At 39.8% G+C, this 26,540-nt stretch overlaps 1 protein-coding gene across 1 annotated transcript in view; it reads left to right on the top strand.

The window, feature by feature from the left end:
* LOC140494650 (unconventional myosin-Vb-like) overlaps nt 1-23,124 on the top strand; it is a 297,411-nt gene extending 274,287 nt beyond the window's left edge. Inside the window, exons 31-37 of the mRNA XM_072594066.1 lie at nt 2,625-2,779; nt 4,029-4,115; nt 4,621-4,771; nt 8,003-8,294; nt 19,340-19,514; nt 21,040-21,120; nt 21,996-23,124. Coding sequence (XP_072450167.1) covers nt 2,625-2,779; nt 4,029-4,115; nt 4,621-4,771; nt 8,003-8,294; nt 19,340-19,514; nt 21,040-21,120; nt 21,996-22,148 — 1,094 coding nt within the window. The 3' untranslated portion in view covers nt 22,149-23,124. The remainder of the gene's footprint in view (nt 1-2,624; nt 2,780-4,028; nt 4,116-4,620; nt 4,772-8,002; nt 8,295-19,339; nt 19,515-21,039; nt 21,121-21,995) is intronic.
* Nucleotides 23,125-26,540: the final 3,416 nt, after the last annotated feature.

Raw genomic sequence — 26,540 nt, 5'->3', positions numbered from 1 at the left:
TACCCTGTTTTGCACATTTTGGGTAGATATAGTCTCTTTTTAAGAACATTTAAGTTGTGATTTCCAGAATTCTCAAGTCCAGGGACTCCATTTTACTACCCATTCAGGGATGGCTAGATGAGAGTTTGGCCTATCAGGGAACATAGCACAAAATATCTGGTTGAGTTTCATTAACATGCTGATTTCTGGGTCTTACTGAAACAGTTGATGAGGGAAAGGGAACCTCTCCTGGTGTTGGGCAGTTGGGCAGCTGGGCAGCAGGGAAGCCATAATCACAAGTCAGCTATAATGCAACTAAATAATCCACAAGGATGATTTTCAATAGGGTTGGCGACTTCAAAAGTAGATGGCATAATCTAAGAGGAGAGACATTTAAAAGGAGCCTGAGGGGCAATGTTTTCAGAGGATTTGTATGTTGAATGAACTACCAGACAAAAGTGGTAGATGCAGGTACAGTTATGACATTGGGGCAGGTACGTGAATTGACAAGATTTAGAAGGATATAGCCCAAATGCAGGAAAATGGGGCTAGTTTAGTTTGGGAAATGTGGTCGGCTTGAGTTGAATTGAAGGGTCTGTTTGTGTGCTAGATGACTTATTTTTACTTGGTGTTTCATGCTGAAAATGGCATGGTGTACGAGACAGGGCATTTAAAACCTGGGTAGTCAAGAGGACACAGTTGCTTGGTACATTTGATCAAATTGAAGGATTAAGAAATTAAAAGTGCTGCCAAGATTGAGCAGGGAGTGCATGTCAGATTTAACTGACACTAATAGAATAGCAGGGATAGAAAGATGAGATATTCTACAGGGAGAGAAGATGTAGAAATTTTAAAGAATATTGTTCTAAATTTTAAAAATCTACAATTAAGACTCCACATTTGTCACCTCTGGTGATGATTTGCAAATCATTGTGAATCAGAGTTGCTACAATAAGCTACACTTCAGGTGTTGTAGTCTAGAGCTGTGGATCACCAGGGTAAAGATTCTAATTCTGTTACTCAGTCAGTGTGTGACTGGAAAAGCACAGCCGGCAGCATCCGAGGAGCAGGGGAGTTGATGTTTCAAGCATCAGCTCTTCAGGAATAAAGGGGTGGCCCAAGAGGGCTGACGGATAAATGGGGGGTGGGGGGGTGGGGGGGTTTGTGGTTGGAATGGAAGGCAGGTAGCTGGGACTAGGTCAGAGAGGAGTTGGTAGGTGGGAAGAAAGGAGGACAGGATAGGACAGTTCAAGAGGGCTGAGAAGCTTCAGGGTAGAGATGACCTGGGGGGTATGGTGAGAGGGACTCTCAGATCTTTGTCGAGGAAGGAGAACTTCAAGATAGGCATCCTTGGAAGAGGCTTCACAGTAAGGTTATAATCAATTAGGAGGAAGTGTGGACTCTCCTGCTCCTCTGCTGCCTGACCTGCTGTGCTTTTCCAGCACCACACTCTTTGCAGATTGAAAATGTACATGCTTTAGCTATCAAGCCCTTACAAAAGATGCAAATGTTTTGGGAAGCCTTAACAAAAAAGTTCAGGTCTAGAATGCACAGTCTGGAATCATAGAATCCTTGTGGTGTGAAACAAGGCCATTTGGCCTGTCTGGTACATACCAATCCTCTAAAGACCATCCCACCCAGACTCCCACCCCTGCCCCTGTAACTCTGCAATTCCCATGGTTGATCCATCTAACCTGCATATCTCCAGACTGAGAGGAAACCAGAGTGTCTGCAGGAAACCCACAGAGACAGGGAGACTGCAAATTCCACTCGCAGTCCCCCAGGGCTAGATTTGAACCTGGGTTCCTAGTGTTGAGGCAGCAGTGCTAACCACTGAGCCACTATACCTTCTACAGTGTGGATAATTTCCATTGACCTATTCAAGAGGGCATTTAGCTGTTTATTTAAATTGGAACAACATGGAGTACACAGGAAAATGGCATGTCCCAATGTTCATTTGAGTGCCAGCATCGACCTAATGGACTGAGTGATGGCCACCTACGTTATAACCCACTTTTGTGATTGAGGTGGAGTGAGGTGTGAACCCTGAGCTTTTAACTTGGACATTGGACTACACCCACTGCAGGTATATCTGAACAGGTTGATCAGAAATGTTATTCCACACCCCTGAAGGTGGGGGTTGGAACCTCCTGGCTCAGAGGTGGGGACATTACTAATGAGGAAGGTCATCTTGTGGTGCAGTAGTAATATTTAAATTCCATGCCAGAGAAAGTTATTAACCATTAGATCAGCTCCACAGGTTGGCACAGCATCAAGGGTCAAAGGGCCTGTACTGCGCTGTTATGTTCTATGTTCTGTTATCACCATTTAATCATTCAGAGTACTTAGATTTGAAATAACGATTTGAGTTTAGTTTGTATCTAATGCATAAATGCAGATTGTTTATATTATATATATTGCAACTGAGGCAAGTGGCAATTTATTTGTGAATATAATGGAGTAATATATATTGAAGGCAACTTCTTAATTTCCACCATTCATTGTGCCCCTGTCCCTATCCTGAAGCTGCTGTCTTTCGTACGTACTTGAGCACCGTTTACTTTGCTGTTACTTAATGGAAATTTTGGGGCCACTAATCTGACTGGACATTTTATGGTAATCTACGTATTGGTTTTCTTTTTTAGATCTCAAACCGCAGTCTGATACATTAAATACCCTACCGACACTCCCAGCTTTCATTGTTTTCATGTGCATCAGACATGCAGATTATACAAATGATGAACAGAGAGCACATTCCCTGTTTACAGCTGTGCTTAATGGGATCAAGAAAATCCTGAAGGTAGGAATACGCAATAATTTATTTCTGATTTAAGATGTTTTTGTAGTTTTAGTATGGCTGGGGAAGAATCTGATTTTTCTTTTTCCCCCTCCGTTCCAACCATCCACTCCCATCTCCAATATTCCATCATTGACAGTTCCTAAGTCTGATGCTCACAGACCTGAGGATCGATGTTTTTAATGTGGGTTTAGTTCCCCCCCCATCTTAATTTGCACCCTGGGGTAGGACCCAGCTTTGGTATCTTGCATGTTGAATATACCTTTAGAACATACACCATCAAACAGGAGGATCCCAGATCTGTGTATCTCTACCTAAACTCAATTGTTTGATTAGAGCAAACATTTTGCAGCTTATTTTAGTAACCTTGTTGCAACTATTTAGTGTTTTATCACATCCTCTGGACTTTTCAAGCAAACAAAATGTTTTACGATTAATGGTTCCTGTTTGTACAGGCAAACTGAAGCCAAATTACTGTATCTCAAAAGGAGGATGATGTTTGATAGTTGGGGGACAAATTGTCAAGAAACTTTTCAGAGAACTTCTGTTCTTGTAAAGAGAAGTTAAACGGAGTACCCCTGCCATCTGCACGAATGAATAGAAAGTTGCTGGCAGCTTTTGATGATTGGTCTTTAAATGTCTATATTCATCCCTCCAAATAATACCTCAAACACATTATATAGTCATTTACAATCATTACTGTTTGTGGGAGATTAATGTGTGCAAATTAGCTGCTGTTTGTTACAAAATTGTCTGAAATTAATTGGCTTTAGTGGCTTCTTTGGTACCTAAAACATTTTAAAATCTCTCCTCGACTTCCCTTGATCACACTCTCTCTTGATCAGCTTCGGAATAGTACCATAGGGTTATTGTATTCAAATGAGAGCAGGTGAGAGCTCTCTTTCATGTCTCCTTAGACTACTGCACTGGAATATAAACCCAGATTTTGTACTGTTTCCAAGTGGGGTATGACTTTTGTGACCTAATGGCAACTGGGTTACAGTTGGGACTGTCGTTGACACACCCTCCCTCATGGCAACATATTTACCGAACCTTCAAGTAGTTAGTATTTTAGCTTTCTGCACATCAGCACCAGCTGTGTATTACGTGAGAGAATGACTTAGTAAGATGTGAATTTAACTGTTTTAGCTATGGCATATGCTTGGTCATGGTGGCTTAATTGTTTTAACTAATTATTCAAACTGAACAGGAGATGGAAAGCTAAGCATTTATTGTCTGATTTTAATCTTAGAGAAGCTCTGATTTTGAGATGGTGGCATTCTGGCTATCCAATACGTATCGTTTGTTGGTTTGCTTAAGGCAGTACAGTGGGGATGAGGTGAGTTGTTTTTCTTTTGAAAGACGTGATGGTGCAGGAGGTCATTAAGGTTAATATGAAAGTTTTGAATTAGATCTATTTGCTAAATATCAGTCATCAGTCTTTTAAAGACTATGACATAAATGCCCCAATGTCACTAAGATGCTAATATCTCTCTAATTTTGTCTCCCTTTTTGAATTTTCAAAACTATATACATTTAGTAGCACTGTACAGGTTCATTGCACAATGCTTCTGACTGGTTGGATCGTGAGTCAGTGGATGGGTGACTATAGAAGAAACTGAGTCACTTTTGTTGAGTGAACTATCAGGAATAATCCTTTAAATTTGTCATGCATAATGAGCACCCTTAAAGGTCCCATGCTGTCTCAACTGAAGCTTCAGAATTTAGCAACACTGCACACTTTTGACTCCTCATCAATAATGCATGGATGCACAGATATTTAAACAGACTGTAACGCCAGTTGCAAATGTGATATCCAACAATTTTTTTTTCTCTCTTAACAGAATTCTGTGGAAATGAATACACCAGAACAAAGAAAACACGTCTTGAGGAACTTTGATCTTTCTCAACACTGTCTAATTTTGTCAGATCTTGCTGTTCAACTTTACCATCAATTAATCAAAGTTGCAGAAGCAAAACTTCAAGAAATGATTGGCAAGTGATTCTTTTGTCAAGAGCAATACTCTGATTATTGCTAGTGACAAATGTTAAGTTAATCCGCCTAATTTAATGTTTCTACATCCAAAGCTTTCTTAACAATTTGGTGTATGTGGCACCATCAGAGGTTGTAAAGTCATCCAGATCCTTCAGTCCAACCAGTTCATGCTGACTATGTTCCCAAATTAAACTAGTCCCACTTGCCTGAGCTTGGTCCATATCCCTCCAAACCTTTTCCTATTCATGAACTCCTCCTAATGTATTTTAAACATTATCACTGTCACTGTACCTGCATTCATCACTTCCTCTGAAAGTTCATTCCACGTGTGAACCACTGATTTTTAAAAACAAAAAATGCCCCTCTTCTTTTAAAAAAAATTGTTCTCCTCTCATCATAAAAAATAATCTTAATTCCCTGCCCTAGGGAAAAGACCCTTGCTATTCACCTTTATCTATACCCCTCATGATTTTATAAACCTCTATAACCTTAACCACCTGACTGATCCATGCTCTCCTCCTAACCTGAACCCTCCATTGTCAGCAACGTTCTTGCAAATCTCTTCTGTATCCTCTTCAGCTTAATAAATCCTTCCTGTAACAGGATGATCAAAACTGAATGCAGTACTCCAGACTTCACCAATGTTCTGTACAACCTCAAGACCTCTCAGCTCCTACACACACACACTGTCTGAGCAGTGAAGACAAGTGTGCTAAATGCTGCCTTAATCACTCTGTCTACATGTGACACAAAATTCAAAGAATTATGTACCTGAACCCCTAGGACTCTGTTCTACAACACTACCCAGGGTCCTACTTTTAACTGTACAAGTCCTGCCCTTGCTTGTTTTACCAAAATGCAACACCCGTAATTCATCCAAATTAAACTCTATCTGCCACTCCTTGGCCCATTGACCCAGTTAATCAAGATCTCTTCATAATCTTGAATAACCTTCACTGTCTAGTACACCACTAATTTGTGTCATCTGCAGACTTACCACGCCGTCTATATTCTCATCTAAATTATTTATACAAATGACAGACAAAAATAGACCCAGCATTGATCCCTGTGGAACACCTGTGATAACTGGCCTCCAGACTGCAAAACCACTCTCCTCCATCACTGTCTCCTTCCGTTAAGCCAATTTTGGATCCCATTGGCAAGCTCCCTTGAATTTAATGTGCAAAAATGAAAAGGAACTGAGACTATTTAAGCCACACTTCAAGTCTGGTGTTTTGATCTTGAAATTGTTTTTGTCTGTTTTTTTTCTCCACTGATGATTTGTTGAACTGTCTGTCTGTTTTATTCATGAATGAGTACAAAGTTTTTTCAAAGGGGTTTGGTTTGTCACTTGGTAGCAGATTAGTAATCTTCTGCGTCAAATTTTAAAATTGTGTGTTTATGATAGTTAGTTATTTTTCTGTTAAACACGGAATCTGGTGCAAATTGGTTTTGTCCAGAATAGCAGTTAGTCTGGCAAATTGATCATCTTGGCTCCTGAACTGACGTTTTTGCGTAACAGTGGGGTTCAATTTTTGGTGCATTTTTTTCTCTGTTAAGGGGCAGCAATGTTAATTAAGTTAACTATCTGTGAAGTTCCGCAGAGTAACTTTCTAAAATATATCCTGCGTCTGTAAGTTTGCTCACTGAGCATGAAGGTTTGTTTTCAGATGTTTTGTCACCATACTAGGTAACATCAGTGAGGTGCTGGTGCATGTCCTGCCTCACGCTTGGTTTCTTAAGGTGGATGTTGTTTCTGGTTCCTTTTTTTTCTCTCCAAGGGAAGGAGGTCGGATCTAAATCAATGTTTTATTAATGGAGTTCTGGTTAGAATGCCATGCCTGTAAGAATTCTCGTTCATGCCTTTGTTTTGCATGTTCTAGGATGTGTATGTTGTCCCAGTCAAATGATTTCTTTCTTTGTATGTATAAAAACTAGCGATAGTGGGTAGTGTCTTTTGGTGGCCAGTTAGTGTTCATGTATCCTGGTGGCAAGTTTCCTGCTAGCTTGTCTGATGCAGTTTTTTTTTTTACAGTTTGTGCATGGTATCTTGTAAATGACATTAGTTTTGTTGGTGGTATCTAATGGATCCTTTAGGTTCATAAGTCACTGTCTTTTGGGCTACCATAATGCCAAGGGGTCTTGGTGGTCTGGAAATCATTTCTGATATGTCTTTTGACGTAAGGTAGTATGGCTATACGTTTTGGTTGCGTTGTGCCTGCTTGTTTGCGTTTGTCTGAGGAATCAGCGGTTTGTGTTTATTGGGTACCTGTTTTTCTTGTTGTATAGGTATTTTTCTGCTTTTTGTAATTTTTGGGTGCTGCAATGTAATGTAGCTTGTTGAAATAAGATCTTGATGCAGCTCCATTTGTGTGTTGGGAAGATTGCTTCAGAAGCAAAGTATTTGGTCTGTTGTTTTTCTGTAGACACTGAATTTGAAGTTCTCTGTTAACTGTACGTTCAACTGTCAAGTCTAGGAATGGGGGTCTGTCATCATTATCCTCCTATTGTGTAAATTTTATGCCCGTCAGGATGACTCTTTGGCATCATGTAGCCTACAAACACACTTAATCAGTGACTAATGAACCTAAAAGATCCATTAGATACCACCAGCAAAACTAATATAATTTATAAGATCCCATGCAAGAATTGTTTTTAAGAAAAAAACACGACATCAGACAAACTAGCATGAAACTTGCCACCAGGATACATGAATGCCAACTGGCCACCAAAAGATATGACCCACTATTGCTCGTTTCTATACATACAGACAGACAGACAAAGAAGGACACCACTTTGACTGGGACAACACACACATCCTAGGACAGGTGAAACAAAGGCATGCACAAGAATCCTTACAAACATGGCATTCTAACCAGAACTCCAATAAACACCTATTTAGATCCTATCTACCTTCCCTTGGGGGGGAAAAAAAAACTCCAAATGACATAACCCACCTTAAGAAACCAAGATCTATAAATAGAGTGGCGCGACATGCCACCAGTGCTTCACCTGAGACTCTAATGTTACCCAATATGGTGACAAAATGCCTGAAAACAAACCTTCAAGCTCAGCGAGCTAACTTGCAGACTTATTGATCAACCTGAGCTACAAATCTTCTCAAAAATCACGAACATATACTAAGTTTCTAATATGGTTTAGAGAACTATGTGGTGGCTTTAAACTAAGAATAATTCTTGCAGTAAAGTTTGTTTTCAATTTGTCTACAGTGCCCGGGATGTTAGAAAATGATACCATTCAGTGTGTTTCGATGGTTACTGCAAAGCCAGCAGGTTATAGAAAGAAAGCAGAAAGTCTGTCTGGAGAAAATACAAAATACACACTGAACTCCATCATTCACCAACTAAGCTTGTTCCACAACATCCTCTCCAAATATGGTTTGCATCCTGAAATTGTTAAACAAGTTTACCGGCAGATTTACTACATAATTACAGCAGTCACACTGAACAACTTCCTCCTCAGGAAGGATGTGTGCTCCTTCAGCAATGGAGTCCAAATCAGGTGAAATAAAATCTGCTAGAGTTCTGTGAAATATCATCTGGGCAGCAAATTCAAGAATTATTCTACCTTTTTTTTGTAGTAGGAGTCAAGATGGTCAAAAGGAAGATGAACAATCGTAGCTTGGTTGATGTACTTAAATGCTGCAGGCCACAATAGCAGTACTGACATTGGTCAATGTATGAGGGGTGGGTGGCTTAATTTAGAACAATAGACCAACTTCAGTTTGGGTGTTTTTGTTTCTGCTAAATTGGCAGTTGATATGTGGATAACAATTTAATAACATAAATAATTCTAGTTAATTTTCTGGAGTGATCTAGATTCAGAATGATTCTGGATTAGTGGTGCTGGAAGAGCACAGCAGTTCAGGCAGCATCCAAGTAGCTTCGATGAAGGGCTTTTGCCCGAAACGTCGATTTCGAAGCTACTTGGATGCTGCCTGAACTGCTGTGCTCTTCCAGCACCACAAATCCAGAATCTGGTTTCCAGCATCTGCAGTCATTGTTTTTACCTCGTAGATTCAGAATGAACCAATTTTGCTACATTTATTTACTCCTTGTAATGTAGGTCATATGGATGACATGCACAGACTTTGGAAATTTTTTGGTTCAGTTTGTGTAGCATAATGCAGTCCTGGTATTCTATCACAAGCCCACTGGAGGGGGTGTAGCCATGTTGGATGTAATAGCTCTGCATTTTGCTGGTTGTGTAACCATGGCAGTTTATTTATCCCGGGTGGGGGGAGGTGGGTGGTGGTATTTCTGGCTGGTCTGTTTTAACTTCAGACAATTCTTTAAAAAGTTTTTTATATGTTGGATGGGTCTGCAAGCTGCACAGAATTGTGCTGAAAATTAGACTTTTAATTCTGCCATTTCCAACCCCCAACCCCATACTTCTGAGCTAACCATGAATGTAGTGGAAACCAATTGTTTTGAACTGCAGTATTTGGTTTCAAAGACTTGCTATTTTTATTGGAGTATTTAAAATGTAAATGTTTGTTCTTCAATTATAAACTGTTTTCCTGACGGAAGGGGGAAGGGAAGTTATTCAGAGTTTAATATTCAGTTTAAAGAAGATACATGCTGTAAAATTGGAACCAGTATTTTGGAGTTTAGTCCCCACTTGTTACTATTGTGCAATCGTCTTTAAAATGAAAATTGCCACCTTTTAAAATTATAATCTGGTATTTACGACTGTAACTACAGAAACATCCTGTGGTATGTGGTTGGTGGCACACTATAAAATACCACTGCACTTGTGCAAAATGGTGAGGGTTAAGTCATAGTCATAGAACATTACAGTGCAGTACAGGCCCTTCGGCCCTCAATGTTGCGCTGACCAGTCATACCAATCTGAAGCCCATCTAACCTACACTATTCCATGTATGTCCATATGCTTGTCCAATGACTACTTAAATGTACTTAAAGTTGGCGAATCTACTGCCATTGCAGGCAAAGCATTCCGTGCCCTTACTACATTTGTACATTAAACTGCAGAGAAGAGCATTCCCTTATAAACTTTGTGCATGTTATGCACTCAGTGGAATTATAGCCTTTTATAGGAAGCCTTTCAGTTTCTAATGGGTTCTGGTGTGTTCCTTTTCCCCATTTGAGTGATCATCTCCAGGTGCTTTTTTTCATGCAGCTTTTGAGGTTTTTTTTTAATCCTCCACCACCTCAACTTCCTGTCTGAGGCATCAGCAAGTCAAATCTTCTGGAATCTTTAGCTGGCTGCAAAATGAAACAGCCAGTAAATGTTGTTCCCTCCTGCATCTAGCTGTGGTAGTTCTCATAGCCGTGCAGCCTCTGCTGAGTGCTCAGAACATCCTCCTTTCTGCGATTATTCCTTTGTTTTGTGCTGAAGTCTGTCGCCTGATTGCCGAAAATAACTTCCTCTCCTGGCACCACCACCCCCCACACCTCCCAGTGGTGACATTCAATTAGTAACTTGGTGGAAAAGCTAATTAGCTGTTGTCAACCCTCCTTTCCTTGTGCCACAAATGGTGCATGTCAGAATTGTTCACAATTTGGACCTTTTTGAAGCTTTGAGATTTGGGAGACTTATTGTAAACCTAGGGTCTGTTGCTGTTATCACTATGTAAATACCTTCCACCTTAACAAAACAATCTAAAACTTGAATAATCGAGCTACCCAGACTTCCCGTCAAGCAGACTGCAAAACAAGTTGTGACTCCATTTACCACCAATCTAAAGCTATAGTCTCAAAAGAATCTTTAAAACCCAGATGTAACAATTTACATCATTGAATGTACTTGGTTTGTTGATAAGCAGACTGTGGTAAGTGACTGGGAGGTGCCAGTGTTGGACTGGGGTGGCCAAAGTTTAAAAATCTCACAACACCATGTGATAGTCCAACAGGTTAATTTGGAAGTACTAGCTTTCGGAGCGCTGCGCCGCCTTCAGGTGGTTGTGGAGGACAAGACCATGATCACAGAATTGATAGCGAAAGTAGTCCAGTGTCATGGAGATGTGATACATTAAATAATTTTTAGATTAAATTGTTCATCGTTTGAAATTGGATATGCTGTTTTTGTTCTTTGATGTGTAAATCCCAGAACTACTATTAAATTACATTCTCAAGATAGTTCAGTTTTTTTAACAATAGATATGAAGTCAGTCTGTGTCCCAATATTTAGTCAGACTGATGAGCCCTCTGTGTGGTTTTACATGGACTCATGCAGTTTTTGAGCAAACTAAAATGCAATTCTGCAAATACAGATTTCACCCCATAAACCTGTGTGCCACTGCCCTGGGCTTGACATGTATGTTCAAACTGTCAGGAAATAATAAATGCCAGATTCATCAGGTGCACTCAAGGGGGAGCAAAACCACCTGATCACAACACATCACCATCCATGCTCTCAAAACCAATCATAACATTGTCATCATAACATGGTCATCAAACCAGCAGATAACGGAGGAACCATCGTCCTTCAGAATAGCACAGATTACTCTACCGACAACTGAACAACCAGGATCTCTACAGGCAACTACTGGCTGATCTGACCAAAAAACACCTGTGAACAAGAAACATTGATCAGGACTTTGGATCCAGTCCTTCAGAGTTCCCTATGCACCCTCAACCCACATACTTTCCATGTAGGTAACTTCTTCTGCCATCTGAAGATGCACAAAGCAAACACCAGGATGTCCCACCATATTAGGCAATGGGAACCTGTGTGAGAGCCTCTCTCTCTACATAGAGGACATCCTGAAACCCATTGTACAGGGGGCCCCAACTTCTGTTGTGACAATACAGGTTTCTTACAAAACGTCAGCACCCATGGGCCAGTGGAACTGAGAGCATTCCTCATCACAATGGATGTTTCAGCACTCTACACTAGCATCCCCCACAATGATGGCTTCACGGCAACAGCCTCAGTACTGAACACCAACAACTGCTAATCTACAGAGTACCATCCTAAACTCACCTGTTTTATCCTCGACCGCAATGTTTTCACCTTTGACAACCAGGTCTTCATCCAGACACATCGAACAGCCATGGGGACCAAATTTCTTATCCGATTGAATGGATCAGTTGGTGAGACCGAGGCAATGAGGAATTTAAGAGCAAGGGGATGTGATGGATGGCAGTTTTGGGGAGGGAGGGAGGGAGGAGGAGGGAGAGAAGGGAAGACTCTCATACGGTCACGTAGATGGGTTAACTTCAGAAAAGGTAAGAGGTAGGCAGATAGTCTTCCGTGGCTATCCTCATTTCAAACAAGTATGCTGTTTTGGAAAATGTAGAGAGTGATGGATTCTCAAGGGAATGTAGCAAGAGCAGCCAAGTTTTGGCATGACGCTGGCTCTAATGCAATGAGGGTCGCATCGAGTCCCAAGAGATCAATTGTTTTGGGGGCTCTCCAGTGCAAGGCACAGACAGATGTTTCTCTGGCCTGCAGCAAAAAATCAGAATGGCGTGTTGCTTCCCTGGTGCCAGGATCAAGGCTATCTCAGAGGGTGCAGAATGTTCTCAAGAGGGAGAGGGGCCAGCAGGGGTTTATTGTACACATTGGAGCCAACGACATATGAAGGGAAAAGATTGAGATTGAATGGGAGATTAGAGTTAGACAGGAATTTAAAAAGAGATCCTCGAGGTGCTACGAGCTAATGAGAGCAGGAATAGGTGGCTAGAGCAGATGAATGTATGGCTGAGGAGCTGGTTTATGGGAGAAGGATTCACATTTTTGGATCATTTGGAATCTCTTCTGGGATAGAAGTGATCTGTATGAGAAGGACTGATTGCACCTGAATTGGAAAGGGACTAATATACTGGCAGGGAGATTTGCTGGAGCTGCTCGGGAGGATTTAAACTAGTAAAGTTGGGCGGGGGGTGCGTTGGTGGGACCCAGGGAGATAGTGAGGAAAGAGACTGGTACAGTCGAGAACAGAAATGAGTCAAATAGCCAGGGCAGGCAGGGACAAAGCGGATAACAAGCTAGGACTGATAAATTAAACTGCATTTACTTTAAGGCAAGAGACCTAACAGGGAAGGCAGATGAACTCCAGGCATGGTTAGGAACATGGGACTGGGATATCTCAGCAATTACAGAAACATGGGTCAGGGATGGGGACAGGACTGCCAGCTTAATGTTTCAGGATACAAATCCTACAGGAAGGATGAAAGGGGTGACAAGCGAGAAGGGGGAGTGGAGATTTTGATAAGGGATAGCATTATAGTTGTGCTTAGGGAGGATATTCCTGGAAATACATCTAGGCAAGTTATTTGTGTCGAACTGAGAAATAAGAAAAGGATTGTATTGTAGACCCCCTAATAGTCAGAAGATAATTGAGAAACTGATTTGTAAGGAGAGCTGTTATCTGTAAGAATAATAGGGTGGTTATGGTCAGGGATTTTAACTTTCCAAACAGCCTGGGACTGCCATAGTGTTAAGGATTTAGATGGTGAGGAAATTGAGTACAAGAAAATTTTCTGATTTAGTATGTGGATGTACCTACTAGAGAAGGTGCAAAACTTGACCTACCCTTGGGAAATAAGGCAGGGCAGGTGACTGAGGTGTCAGTGGGGGAGTATTTTGGGGCCAGCGACCATAATTCTATTAGATTTAAAATCGTGATGGAAAAGGATAGTCCAGATCTAAAAGCTGAAGTTCTAAATTTTGAGGAAGGCTAATTTTGATGGTATTAGGCAAAACTTTCAAAAGTTGGGGGCAGAGGTTTGCAGGTAAAGGGATGGCTGGAAAATGGGAAGCCTTCAGAAATGAGAACTACTTTCCAGAGACAATATATTCCTGTCAGGGTGAAAGGGAAGGCTGGGAGGTATAGGGAATGTTGGATGATTAAATAAATTGCGGATTTGGTTAAGAAAAAAGCATGTGTCAGGTACAGACAGCAAAGATCAAGAGAATCCTTAAGTATACTCCTACTGCCTTTATACTCTGAGGGGGAAATCAGGAAGGCAAAAAGGGGACATGGGATAGCTTTGGCAAGTAGGGTTTAAGAGAATCAAAGGGTTTTTACAAATACATTTTAGGACAAAAGGGTAATGAGAGAGAACAGGGCCCCTCAAAAATCAGCAAGGCAGCCTTTGTGTGGAGCCGCAGGAGATGGAGATAATAAGCAAGTATTTTGCATCAGTGTTTACTGTGGAACAGGACTTGGAAGATTGAATGTGGGGAAAGGTGGTGACATCTTAAAGTGCCCATATGACAGATGAGGAACGGCTGGATGTCTTGAAACTCATAAAGGTGGATAAATTCCCAGGACCTGATCAGATGTACCCTGGAAGACCTGGGAAGCTACAGAAGTGATTGCTGGACATTTTTGCTGAGATATTTGTTTCATCAATAGTCCATAGCTGAGGTGTTGGAAGACTGCTAGAGGTTGGCTAACATGGTACCATTTAAGAAAGGTCATTTAAAGACACGCCAAGGAACTATAGACTAGTGAACCAGACGTTGGTGGTGGGCAAGTTGGAGGGAATACTGAGGGACATATTTGGAAAGGCAAGGACTGATTAGGGATAGTCAACATGGCTTTGTACATGGGAAATCATGTCACTCAAACTGAATTGAGTTTTTTTGAAGTAGAGGATTGATATGGGCAGAGCAGTAGACATGATCTATATGGACTTCAGTAAGACAAGACATTCGACAAGGTTCCCCATGGGAGACTGGTTAGCAAGATCGTATCTTGTGGAATACGTGGAGAACTAGCCATTTGGATACAGAACTGGCTCAAAAGTAAAGGGCAGAGGGTGGTGGTGGAGGGTTGTTTTTCAGACTGGTGGCCTGTGACCAGTGGAATGCCACAAGCATTGGTGCTGGGTCCACTACTTTTCATCATTTTATAAATGACTTGGATGTTAGCATAAGAGGTATAGTTCGTAAGTTTGCAAATGACACCAAAATTGGAGGTGTAGTGGACAGCGAAGAGGGTTACCTCCTGATTACAATGGTGTTTGATCAGATGGACCAATGGGCTGAGAAGTGACAAATGGAGTTTAATTTGAATAAATGTCAGGTGCCACATGTTGGGAAAGCAAATCTTAGCAGTACTTATACACTTATTGGTAAGGTCCTAGGGAGTGTTGCTGAACAAAGAGACCTTGGCGTGCAGGTTCATAGTAGCTCCTTGAAAGTGGAGTCACCGGTAGATAGGATAGTGAAGAAGGCATTTGGTATGCTTTCCTTTTATTGGTCAGAATATTGAGTACAGGAGTTGGGAGGTCATGTTGCAGCTGTACATGACTTTAGTTAGGCCACTGTTGGAATATTGTGTGCAATTCTGGTTTCCTTCCTGTTGGAAGGATGTTGTGAAACTTTGAAAGGATTCAGAGATTTAAAAGGATGTTGCCAGGGTTGGAGGATTTGAGCTATAGGGGGGAGGTTGACTAGACTAGGGCTATTTTCCCTGGAGCACTTAGAGGTTTATAAGGTCATGAGGGGCATGAATAGGATAAATAGACAAAGTTTCTTCCCTGGGTGGGAGAGTCCAGAACTAGAGGGCATAGGTTTAGGGTGAGAAGGGAAAGATGACACCTAAGGGTCAATCTTTTCCCATAGAGGGTGGTACATGTATGGAATGAGCTGCCAGAGGAAGTGGAGGTTTGTACAATTGCAACATTTTAAGAGGCATTTGGTTGGGTATATGAATAGAAAGGGTTTGGAGGGATATGGACCGGGTGCTGGCAGGTGGGACTAGATTGGGTTGGGATATCTGGCATGGATGGGTTGGACCGAAGGGTCTGTTTTCGTGCTGTACATTTGATTCTAAATCTTTCAATCCTTTTAAAATTGGCTATATCTAAAATTATTTAACGTATCACATCTCTGTGACACTGGACCCCTTTGGCTATAAATTGTGATCGTGATCTTAACCTCCAACTACCTGATCAAGGGGCGGTGCTCCAAAAGCTAGTGCTTCCAAATAAACCTGTTGGACTATAACCTGGGGTTGTTATTTTTAACTTTGTGGTAAACGTGGTTAACCCAAATCTCTCATTGTCCAATTGTATAAAGTTCCACAGAATTCAATATCCAGCTTAAATTCTAAATATTTAATTTTAATCTCAAATACTTCGTCTCAGTGCAAACTCCAGAAATATGTATAGATTGAAGGGCAAGTATAATCTATAAATATGATGGCATAGATCATCTGCTCTCTGGACAGTCAAAAACTGAACTATTCCCTAAGCTGTATGTCAATATATTTCCCAAAACCCAGAATGTTGACACTGGATTTACCTGGGAAGTTTGAACTTCTGATGTAAATTTCCCTACTTCCCTGGGACCATAAGAAAAGTCTTCACTCTAAGGCAGTGTTGGAGATTCTGCACAGTTCTGAGATCCTGAATCATTACCTGGAGAATGTTAGATACAATCCCTTCAATAACTCAACACAGAACAGTACAGGCCCTTCAGCCCTTGATGTTGCGCCAGCCTTTTATCTTACTCTAAGAAAATTATAATAGAGTCTAACAAACCCAAACAGGTTCCATAAAATTCTGTCATCGTGTGGTCATTTAAACCTAAAAGTTCTTTTACAACAAGGTTGTTAATTAGCCTTTTTTACTACATAATAGCGGTTCTAAAATAGCATGTCTGCATGCTTCTCAATATATTGCTGTAGAAAACAATCCCTAGTACAGTTCAGAAATTCATCCTCCATAGCTTTAGTGCTCTGTTAACCAAATATTTGCGTAAATTGAACTGATCCATGATGCTCATTCTATATGCTTCTCTAATTTCCTGTTTCATTCCATGCCCCACATTCCACTACTGCTTTGTGGTCTTCACATAACTCCAACCACTATCCACTGCCCCTTAAATGTTCTGGGGCGCCATGCACTGACCTTCCCCAATCTCACTGACCCCACTCCACCCTTCAAAAAAAAGCCTGACCTACCACCTCTGCTCCCTTGCATGCTTAGTTTACCCATCCTTCTCTGATAGTATTAGTAGAAGTGACCACTGCACAGCCTTGAGCTATTAGTCTTGTCTTATGTCATGTCTACCTTTCTTTCTGTTTTTTTTGGTGCTGCTACGCTTCCCATTGTGTTAAATGGGAAAATTTGCACTGACTTAGCAACTCAAAGTCTGGCATGGAGGCACTGCAGGCCCTTAACAGCAGAATGGTATTCAAATATCTGTAATTTCATGGCCTATCTCCCGTCTCTCTTAAATTGGAAGGTCAACCCTAGCTCAATGAAGAATGCAGAAGTACGTGCTAACACCATGTGCTAACACTGTGCATTCAGTGGTTACTACATGATCAGTAACATGCGATAGACGGGGGCGAAGTAATTCCACAACCAGTGGATCAGATTTGCTCTGCAGTCAAGAATGGTAATGTCCTGTTAAACCAATAACAGAAGGAGGAGGCTCTACAAGTTTTTGTTCTTTTTGATTCCAGTAACAGCAGCAAAGCTAACTCTGGAGCACACCCCTAGTTTAACTAATTGCACAGTTAAAAACACTGGCATTTACCCAGAAATGTGGAAGTTGGACAAATCCAACCTGGCCACTAGCTAATGTATTTATCTACTCTGGATCAACGTAAAATGTTGGAAGGGGTCAGTGATAGGTCTAGCAACCAATGCTTGCTTAACATTAGCCCTCTCACTGACCTCCCCTTGGGTTCTATAGAGTCCCTCAGCCCCTAACCTCATTAGAGCCTTGTTCCAAGTATTGGTCAAAGAGCTGAACTCTAGAATGAGCGTGAATGCCTTTCACACGAAGGAAGCAGTTGGAGTATGGCCTCAAGGTATCCTGGTAAATCTGATAACTCTCTCCTGTATTTGGAGTCATAACTAGCATGAAGAAAGATGGTCATGATGTTGGCAGTGAATTGTCTAAATCACAGGACATCACTGAGTTTCTTGAGGGAGTCTCTTAGTCCCACCCATCATAAGGTTAGAGGTAGCAATATGCAATCATCAGTAAAGTGTGTGCCCATATGCAGTAAGACCTTGGACAATAGTGGTTAGCACCACTGCCCCTCAGCGCCAGAGACCTGGGTTCAATTCCCACCTCAGGCAACTATGTGTGTGGAGTTTGCACATTCTCCCCGTGTCTCCGTGGTTTCCTCTGGGTGCTCTGGTTTCCTCCCACAGTCAAAAAAATGTGCTGGTTAGATGAATTGGCCATGCTAAATTATCAATAGTGTTTGGTGAAGGGGTAAATGTAGGGAAATGGGTCTCGGTGGGTTGCTCTTTAGAGGGTCGGTGTGGACTTGTTGGGCCAAAGGGCCTGTTTCCGCACTCTAATCTAATATCTGGGTTTGGGTTGACTAGCAACAGGTAACATTTATGCCACACTAGATCTCAAGCAATGACCATCTCCAACAAAGGAATCTAACTGTTCTCTCTTGATGTTAAATCAATTTTCATCCCTGAAACTCCAAAAGCAACATCCTAGGGTTACTATTGATCAGAAACTGCACGGAATCTGCCATGTAATTACTGCCCAAAGAGCAGGCAAGGAATTGGGCAGCGACTGACTCACCACCTGTTTTCAGTGCCAGCCCAACATCTACCTGACAAAAATCACGACTGTGATTATATTCTCGACTTGTTGGGAGTTGCAATCATCCAGGCAATACTTGAGAAGCTTGACACCATTTAGAACAAAGCAGCCCACTTGAGTGACGCTTCATCCACCACTTTCAAGTATCCTCCCTTCTCCATCAATGCACAGCGACAGCAGGTTTTACTACCTTTTGCAGTGCACTAATTGAGCAAAGATCCTTTGACATTTTCCTCCTTTTCTGAACCTGTGACCTCCTACAAGTTGAGCACAGCAGATGCATAGGAACACTACTTGCAAGATGTCTTCAAAACTGCACATCACCCTGACTTGAACTATATCATTATTCCTTCATTGTTGCCAGGTCAAAATTGTGGGACACCATTAACAATGCAGCAAGGTAGATGCACCCCAAGGGCTCCAGTGCTTCAAGGAGGCAGGTTGCCATCACCTAGTTGAGGAATGGCAATTAATGCTGACCTAGCCAGAGATCTACACATTCCCTGATTGAATATAAAGTGCAAATACATTTTCACAGGACTGCCAATTATGATTAGATTCCCTTCAGTGTGGAAACAGGCCCTTCAGCCCAACCAGCCCACACCGATTTTTAATTCCCCCCCCCCCCCGAAGTGTAACCCACCCAGATCCATTTCCCTCTGACTAATGCACTTAACGCTATGGGCAATTTTTAACATGGCCAAATCACCTGACCTGCACGTCTTTGGACTGTGGAAGGAAACCGGAGCACCTGGAGGAAACCCGCACAGACACGAGAATGTGCAAACTCCACACACACACAGTTGCCCAAGGCTGGAATCAAACCTGGGACCCTTGTGCTAACGACTGAGCCCCCATGCCGTCCTTATGATATTGTACTATAGAGTGTTGTAGTCTTGCCATGGATGCCAAGCAGCATTTCACATTTTGCTATGTTTATCATGCCGTTGAGTTTCAGACCGGTAAAAGCTGGTAGGTGTCTTGTTGCTTGGACTGCTAAGATACTTGTAGTTGTCTTCATAATCTTTCTCTTCCTGATGCAGAAACAATGTCACCCATCTAATTGAATGGCTAAGAGGTAAGAATCTACTTCAGAGTGGTGCACTTGAGATACTGGAGCCACTGATACAAGCTACCCAGCTCTTGCAATTGAATAAAACAACAGATGAAGATGCTGAGACAATCTGCTCAATGTGCACAGCACTCTCAAAGGCACAGGTACAGTTCAATTTACTGGTTTGAGCAAACCACAGCCACTTAACATGTTGGCGTAGTGCTTTTTTTTTAAAAGTACTGAGTGCAAGAAATAGTTTAACAGGAATGTCTTTGCGGTATGAGTCAAAATGCTGTTGAATGATTGTGTATGTATCACTAGCCTTGAGACCAAAAGGGATTGAGTGGAGAACAACCAGAATGATTGGAGGGGAGGGTGAGATCTTAGATTATGAAGAAAATTACTCTAATTGGGTTACTATTCTAATTTATGAGAATCTTTGATTTCAAAGGAACTAGATAATTCAAAATTAAAGCATAACGTTATTCTGTGAGCAACTGGTAAGTGTACTGAATAGCTTTCTTAGACTGTGGAGCATGTAACATTGATTCTTCCAAATGCAAAATAATTTTCAAAAATATTCTAAGTAATTTGAAACATATGCTTCCTGTAACATGGAAGGCACAGGTGACTCTGAATCATTAGCTCTTTTGTGGAAATCTTTAGTTTCCTTTCCTGTTTGCATCTGTTGTAGATTTTTTTAATAATGCCCATGAATAATGGACATTGCTATTGTGCATTGAGCTAAAAGGAAATATACGGGGAAACCACATCAACATTTATTTTTCACTTAGCTATTTGTTATTTTGCTTAGGAATCATATCATATGATAATAAAAACTGTATACTTGAGGGAAGGGAGAAAAGTGGAAATGATGCTTGCCAAGGATATGAGAAGGATCGCCATTTCTTTGCTGGAGCTAAATGGAATTGCAAGTTTCAGCACACATGTGTAACATTATAATTATGTACAGAAGTAACTTTCTTTACTTAGGCTGACATGAACAGGAGAGTTAGCACCACGTATTTTAAATGTTCCAGATGTTGTCTATTCACATTTGGATAGGGTTTTGGAACCTTAACAAATTTTAAGGTTCTGCTGGACATGTCAACAGTCAAGTAATGCCAACGATGATACACAACGCCTATGAAATTTTGAACATTGGCATTACAGTTTGTTTCCCATAGAGGACAGTGTTTGGAATAAGGCTCTACCCTTAAACCTTTTGCTTGGACGCTGATGTCGCTCTGTGGTTAGTCCTCCTCATGCTTTCAGTAAAACCTGAATACCCAATTGTAGACCTATCCTCTGGAAAGCTTGAGAGAAACTTACATTAGATGATGGTTGTTTAGGAGAAAGTGAGGACTGCAGATGCTGGGGATCAGAGCTTAAAAATGTGTTGCTGGAAAAGTGCAGCAGGTTAGGCAGCATCAAAGGAGGAGGAGAATTGACGTTTCGGGTATAAACCCAGTCATCTTTGTTTATGCCTAAGTAGGATCTCTGGTGCAGTTTTGAAATCTTCAAAATCAGGATACACCCAGATCATGTGCTTCAAAAACAACTTCAAGTGACAATGCTTGACATAGTTAGGATCATTTGACTATTAGCTTGCAGCACCTGTCCTCTTGTAATTAGTTTTCAAGCAATCTTTTTTTCTAATTTGTTCTTTTACCCTTTGAATTGTAACAGATTGTGAAAATACTGACACTATATACACCTATGAATGAATTTGAGGAACGTGTGACTATAGCTTTTATAAAGAATATTCAGGTAAATGTTTTTACTAACTACTGTGCATATTTGCATGCATGTTCAGTAATCTAACCCTCATTTTATATCATGTGCCTAGCCATCTAATTTCTGTGCAAAAATCCTAATTTGTCTTTTGACTACTTTTTGAAAGGTGCGAGGTTGTTTGAGGAGTTGGATTTTGGGGTAAAGCTTTTTGCAAGGTTTCTAATGCATATTGACTCTTATGATTTAGATTTTTATCTTCTGTTCAGTTCGGCAAGGTGTACTGAAACTGGGCCAACATAATTTACTGTAAAACCTTGGCATTTCTGAACATCCAAAAATAAAGGCGTTTAGCTTTTCTTGAGCAAGTGTAATCAATTGTATTACAATAATGTATAATCAACATACCTTTATCAATTATAAATGCTATCTTTAGAATATATTGGCAGTGCTTTATTTCTATTGTAGGTGTAATTTGCCTCATGTGTTTGTGAATAATATAATTTAATCTTTTGATTTAAATGTGATCGGTAGATCTACCACATGGCCAGGCCTTCTGTAAATGTCTCTTTCTTGTTAAATAAATCGATGTTCTCTTCTGTCCTCCCAAAAACAAAGTCAGTTTGAGATCATCTTTCTTCCAGTAGAACAATGCGAAATCTTGTGTTCTGTTGGTGACTGGATTGAAAACCAGCTTAACTGGTTTTTGAGGAGGTTGGCCTTGTGATCTTTTTGAAGTACATTCCATAATTTCTATAATTGTTATCCTGCCTGTAGAATGTAGCCTAAATCTAAACCTTATTGCTTTTGATATGAATTCAATGTTTTGAAATGTAATAATTCCTTTCAATAGCTAACCTTTGCCACACTTGGAAATAAATTAATCATACTGGATGTTTTGTCTTGCACAGGATCGATTAGCAGGTGGAAGTCCAAGTCGCCGATTACTAATGGAGTTAAAGCATGTATTTGCTGTAAACTTTCCCATCATTCCTTCACCAGTGAACCTGGACAAGATTAAAATTCCTAAAAACTTGAAACTGAACTTTCTAAATCGATTCTGAATAATGAGTGTTTGATCATCTGGAGTGGGTACACAACTTGCATGATTTTGTTTAAGAGCTTTTTTGATTTTGCAGAACTAATTTGTTGTAAGTTATGTAAAATTCAACTATTTTTAATATATTTAGCAATAATAAATTCAATTAAAAGGCCACATTTTACCAGAAGTAATTCATTTATAGTTCCTCTTGAAATGTGGGGTATCTTTTGAGAATCACAAGGCATAACTACAGTCATAGCAGATTCTCGGCACAAAACTGAGGGGGATATGAGTTTGAGAAGGTGCAAGATGTAGCTGGGAATTTATTTTGGGATAACTGATTTGGGGTCACTAGAATTATTTCAACTGTAGATGGGTGGTTTGTTTAGTTCACATGCACTAAATTGCTCTTTCTCGGATGTTTTTAGTTTCGTAGTTCAAAACTGAAGTGCTCGAATTTATTAAGCTCTTGCATATAAATATAATTTATATTTAAATATAACTTTTTGATTTCTTTGCATTTTTTTTGTCTACTTAAGGAATTGGGTATTTGATATTTTAGACATGGTGTTTGTCACTGATTTGACGAGGAGAAAATATTGAGGTGGTCTAAATCATTTCACGGAAGCTTGGTATGACTGCTTCCTTTTACTAGGAATCGTAAGAGGGAAAATGCAACAAAATAAACTAAGCATGAGAATGTCATAGTTATCTCATCTTAATGCTTAAACTATTTGTTCCTGTATTCTCCATAAAGAAATCAACTTTTAAATAGCTAAGAGGACACTTGTTTGTAACATGATCATTGCTGAGACATATTTATGAAAAACATATTTATGCTGATAGACTAATGCACATTTCAAGATGTCAGTGTTTGTGTGAGGATCTAACAAAATGTGAACATGTTTCTGTATTGTGTATGAATCTGTTTTACAATTCAAATAAAAATAATCAGCTTTGTTTTTAATATTTAAAAAAAATGTACTTTCGAGAAGCTATGGAACTATATATTTATGTACTTCAAATACTTAATAGATTTTCAGATTGAATGTTGGTCCTCCTTTTAAGTACATTATTATGTGTCAGATGATTCTCTAATAAAACATTGGTTAATGGAGAAAATTAAGTTGCACCATTTCGGATTCTGTATATGATGCAATTATTGATGCTTACGATTACTTTGAAAGCCTAACCAATAACACTTCTCAAATGTTACATTATGTCCTTTTTATTATTTAAATACTTTATCCCCACAAATGAAGTTTATATATCATATAATTTGGGGTGCAAGTTTTTTTTCCAAGTACATGGACATTGAGTAACCTAGCCCAAATGTTATTAGTGGTTTTAGATTTTTGATTATTTGACAGTTTAATACTACAGTAAACTGTGCCAGCACTATGCTGTGCAAGATATGTCCCTGTAGCCTATTGGTACCAGTGTGGAGTAATGGTACAGAAGTTTGTGGTTTTTGCTTCTCCAGAATATAACTCTTCACATCTTGAATGTTGTGCCAAGTGACTAATGGTTATTATACACCTTTCTAGGAAATCTAACTTTAAATGCCACTGGTGTCCATGTCCAGATTAATCATCACTGGATGTCATTGCTGTAATCTGAATTTTAATATTTTGTATTTAAACAGGTTGGTTGAATATAGTCTTTATTGCTGCCATTTGAGAATTGGAATAATCCTTTTTTTGCATTTGTAATTGAGGTGGAACAGACAACTTTTTTCTTAAAGGAATTTAGCTATAAATATCATAACTTTGTATCTTGGTATGGTTGAAGATGGAACTCATGAGAATGGAGATCAAACTAGTCAACAGATATCACATTTTGTATTCAACACACAATTGTTACTGTAAATGAAAATGACTAAATAGAATTGACTCTCATTCTGTATAGTATATGATGAAAGGGATTTGTGGGAATTAACTACTCTCATGACATTGACTGTTTTTCCCTTCCGCACAAAGTGCAGGTAACCCACGCCATAAAGACAGTTTTGGCACCTCCTCAAAAGTGACTTAAATGCAAGATAAGCATACAATTTATTGGCACTTTTTTTCCCTTCAAACTGGAAAGGGCTTTAAAGTTGTAATTTATTGGATCACTCAAACTGATTTACAAACAGTGATTCAATGATGAGTATTTACACAACTTTTTATCTGTTGGTCTTATTTTGTGATGGTGTTCATTTTCTTTGTGCTGCTATCTGTTCTGTAATATGACTGAAATCTGTTTTGTTGTAATTACTAAAGATTTTTCAAGTTTTAAAATCAGGACTTCAATTAATTCCCTTGCTGATTTCATGACTGAAAAGATTACCAAAGTAAGTAGTTATTCATAAATTAGTTAAGCATTAATGTTAATATCCAAGAAAATAATGTAGAATTTTTATAAAAGAAAGGACCTTAATGAACCAGACTGCTCATCTTGTTTATCTGGAATTCATTTGGATACATTTCAAACAAAATCTTTTTGAAAAGCTGATGTTTTTGTTTATCCAGAAACTTTATGCACAACATCCATCAAAGAAACCTGTTTCCAAGGAGCACTTCGCAAAATACATTGCAATCCTAGATTGTTGGTATTCTTAGTATTGCTTACACTGTTCTCCTATTTACATTACTGTAATGCTAGTTGTGCATTCTTTGATCTCTGACCCCCTTAATTGATCTGTAGTCTGCAATGATCAACTTTGCAACCCCGAGCCCAGAGTTTCAACATCAGAGCAAATAAGCAAGAATTTGTACTGACTCCCATTTCTGTTGGTGGCATTCTTTAGTCCAGTCATCGAGATGTACAGCATGGAAACAGACTTTTCAGTCCAAGCTGTCCATGTCAACCAGATATCTCAAACCAATCAAGTCCCACCTGCCAGCACCCGGCCCGTATTCCTCTTAAATCCTTCCTATTCCTATACCCATCCAAATGCCTTTCAAATGTTGCAACTGTACCAGCCTCCACCACTTCCTCTGGCAGCTCATTCCATACATGTACCAACTTCTATGTGGAAAAAGTTGCCCCTTGGGTCACTTTTCTTTTATATCTTTCCCTTCTCACCCTAAACCTATGCCCTCTAGTTCTGGACTCCCCGACTCTAGGGAAAAGACTTTGTTTATTTACCCTATCCATGCACCTCATAATTTTGTAAACCTCTATAAGGTCACCCCTCAGCCTCCAACGCTCCAGGGAAAACAGCCCCAGCCTGTTCAGCATCTCCCGGTAGCTCAAATCCTCCAACCCTGGCAACATGCTGGTAAATCTTTTCTGAACCCTTTCACGTTTCACAACATCTTTCCGATAGGAAAGAGACCAGAATTGCACGCAATATTCCAACAGTGGCCTAACCAATGTCCTGTACAGCCGCAACATGTCTTCCCAACTCCTGTACTCAATACTCTGACCAATAAATGAAAGCATACCAAACGCTGCCTTAACAATCCTATCTACCTGCGACTCCACTTTCAAGGAGCTATGAATCTGTACTCCAAGGTCTTTGTTCAGCAACACTGTCCAGCACCTTACCATTTAAGTGTATAAGTCCTGCTAAGATTTGCTTTCCCAAAATGCAGCAGTTGACTTGCTAATCAATCAAGACCTGCACAATTGTTTTAAATGTAGAAAACATTGATTAGTCATCCCTTATAAGATGGTCAATTTTTCACAAAGAAATGTTAGTATGTGAGTGCAAATTTGAGTTTTCACTGTCATTAGTTAAACAAATCCAACTTCAGAAGCCTGAAGCAAGATGTTTTATCATCTGTAAATCTCAGTATGCTGTAAAATAAATTGGGCTTTGATTCAACAAGGAATATCTGCTCTTTAAATTCAATACAATATACAATGAATGCAGTATGTCAGTAGAACCACCTCCATCTTAGTATACCATCGTATGTAGTTTGAAGCCCAAGTAAAATACTTAATTTTTACAACTTATTATGAATGGAGTGATTTAAATACTTTTCTAAGTAGTTTGTTCATAATTAAATGATACTGAGGCAAAAGACAAAGTCTTTCAATTTTCTGGTTTATAGATATTCAACTGAAGATCTAAAGGTAATTTATTTTTAAACTTTCCATGCTGTTCCCTAAAATAGCAGCCAACAATATTTTTAATTGGTTACAGCTTCTATCATTGTAAATTTTAGATGGGTGTTTTCTTAGATCTGGCTGGAGCTACACCCCTCCTTTCCTTAAACACTATATTGTTTTCATGTTAGATCAAATTTTGCTTCATTTAATTGTTACTGTACTGTTCATTACTGCCATTGTAGGCCATGGTACATTATATTTTAATCCACCTTCATAAGAATGTGCTTCTCATGCTTTTCTGCAAATTCAATCCTGACAACTTTTTACACATTTGCTAACCTAGCATTCATACTCTCTTTATATTGTGACCCTC

This window comes from Chiloscyllium punctatum, chromosome 24, assembly GCF_047496795.1.
Source record: "Chiloscyllium punctatum isolate Juve2018m chromosome 24, sChiPun1.3, whole genome shotgun sequence".
Taxonomy (NCBI): domain Eukaryota; kingdom Metazoa; phylum Chordata; class Chondrichthyes; order Orectolobiformes; family Hemiscylliidae; genus Chiloscyllium; species Chiloscyllium punctatum.
This window is presented reverse-complemented; position numbering and strand designations above follow the sequence as displayed.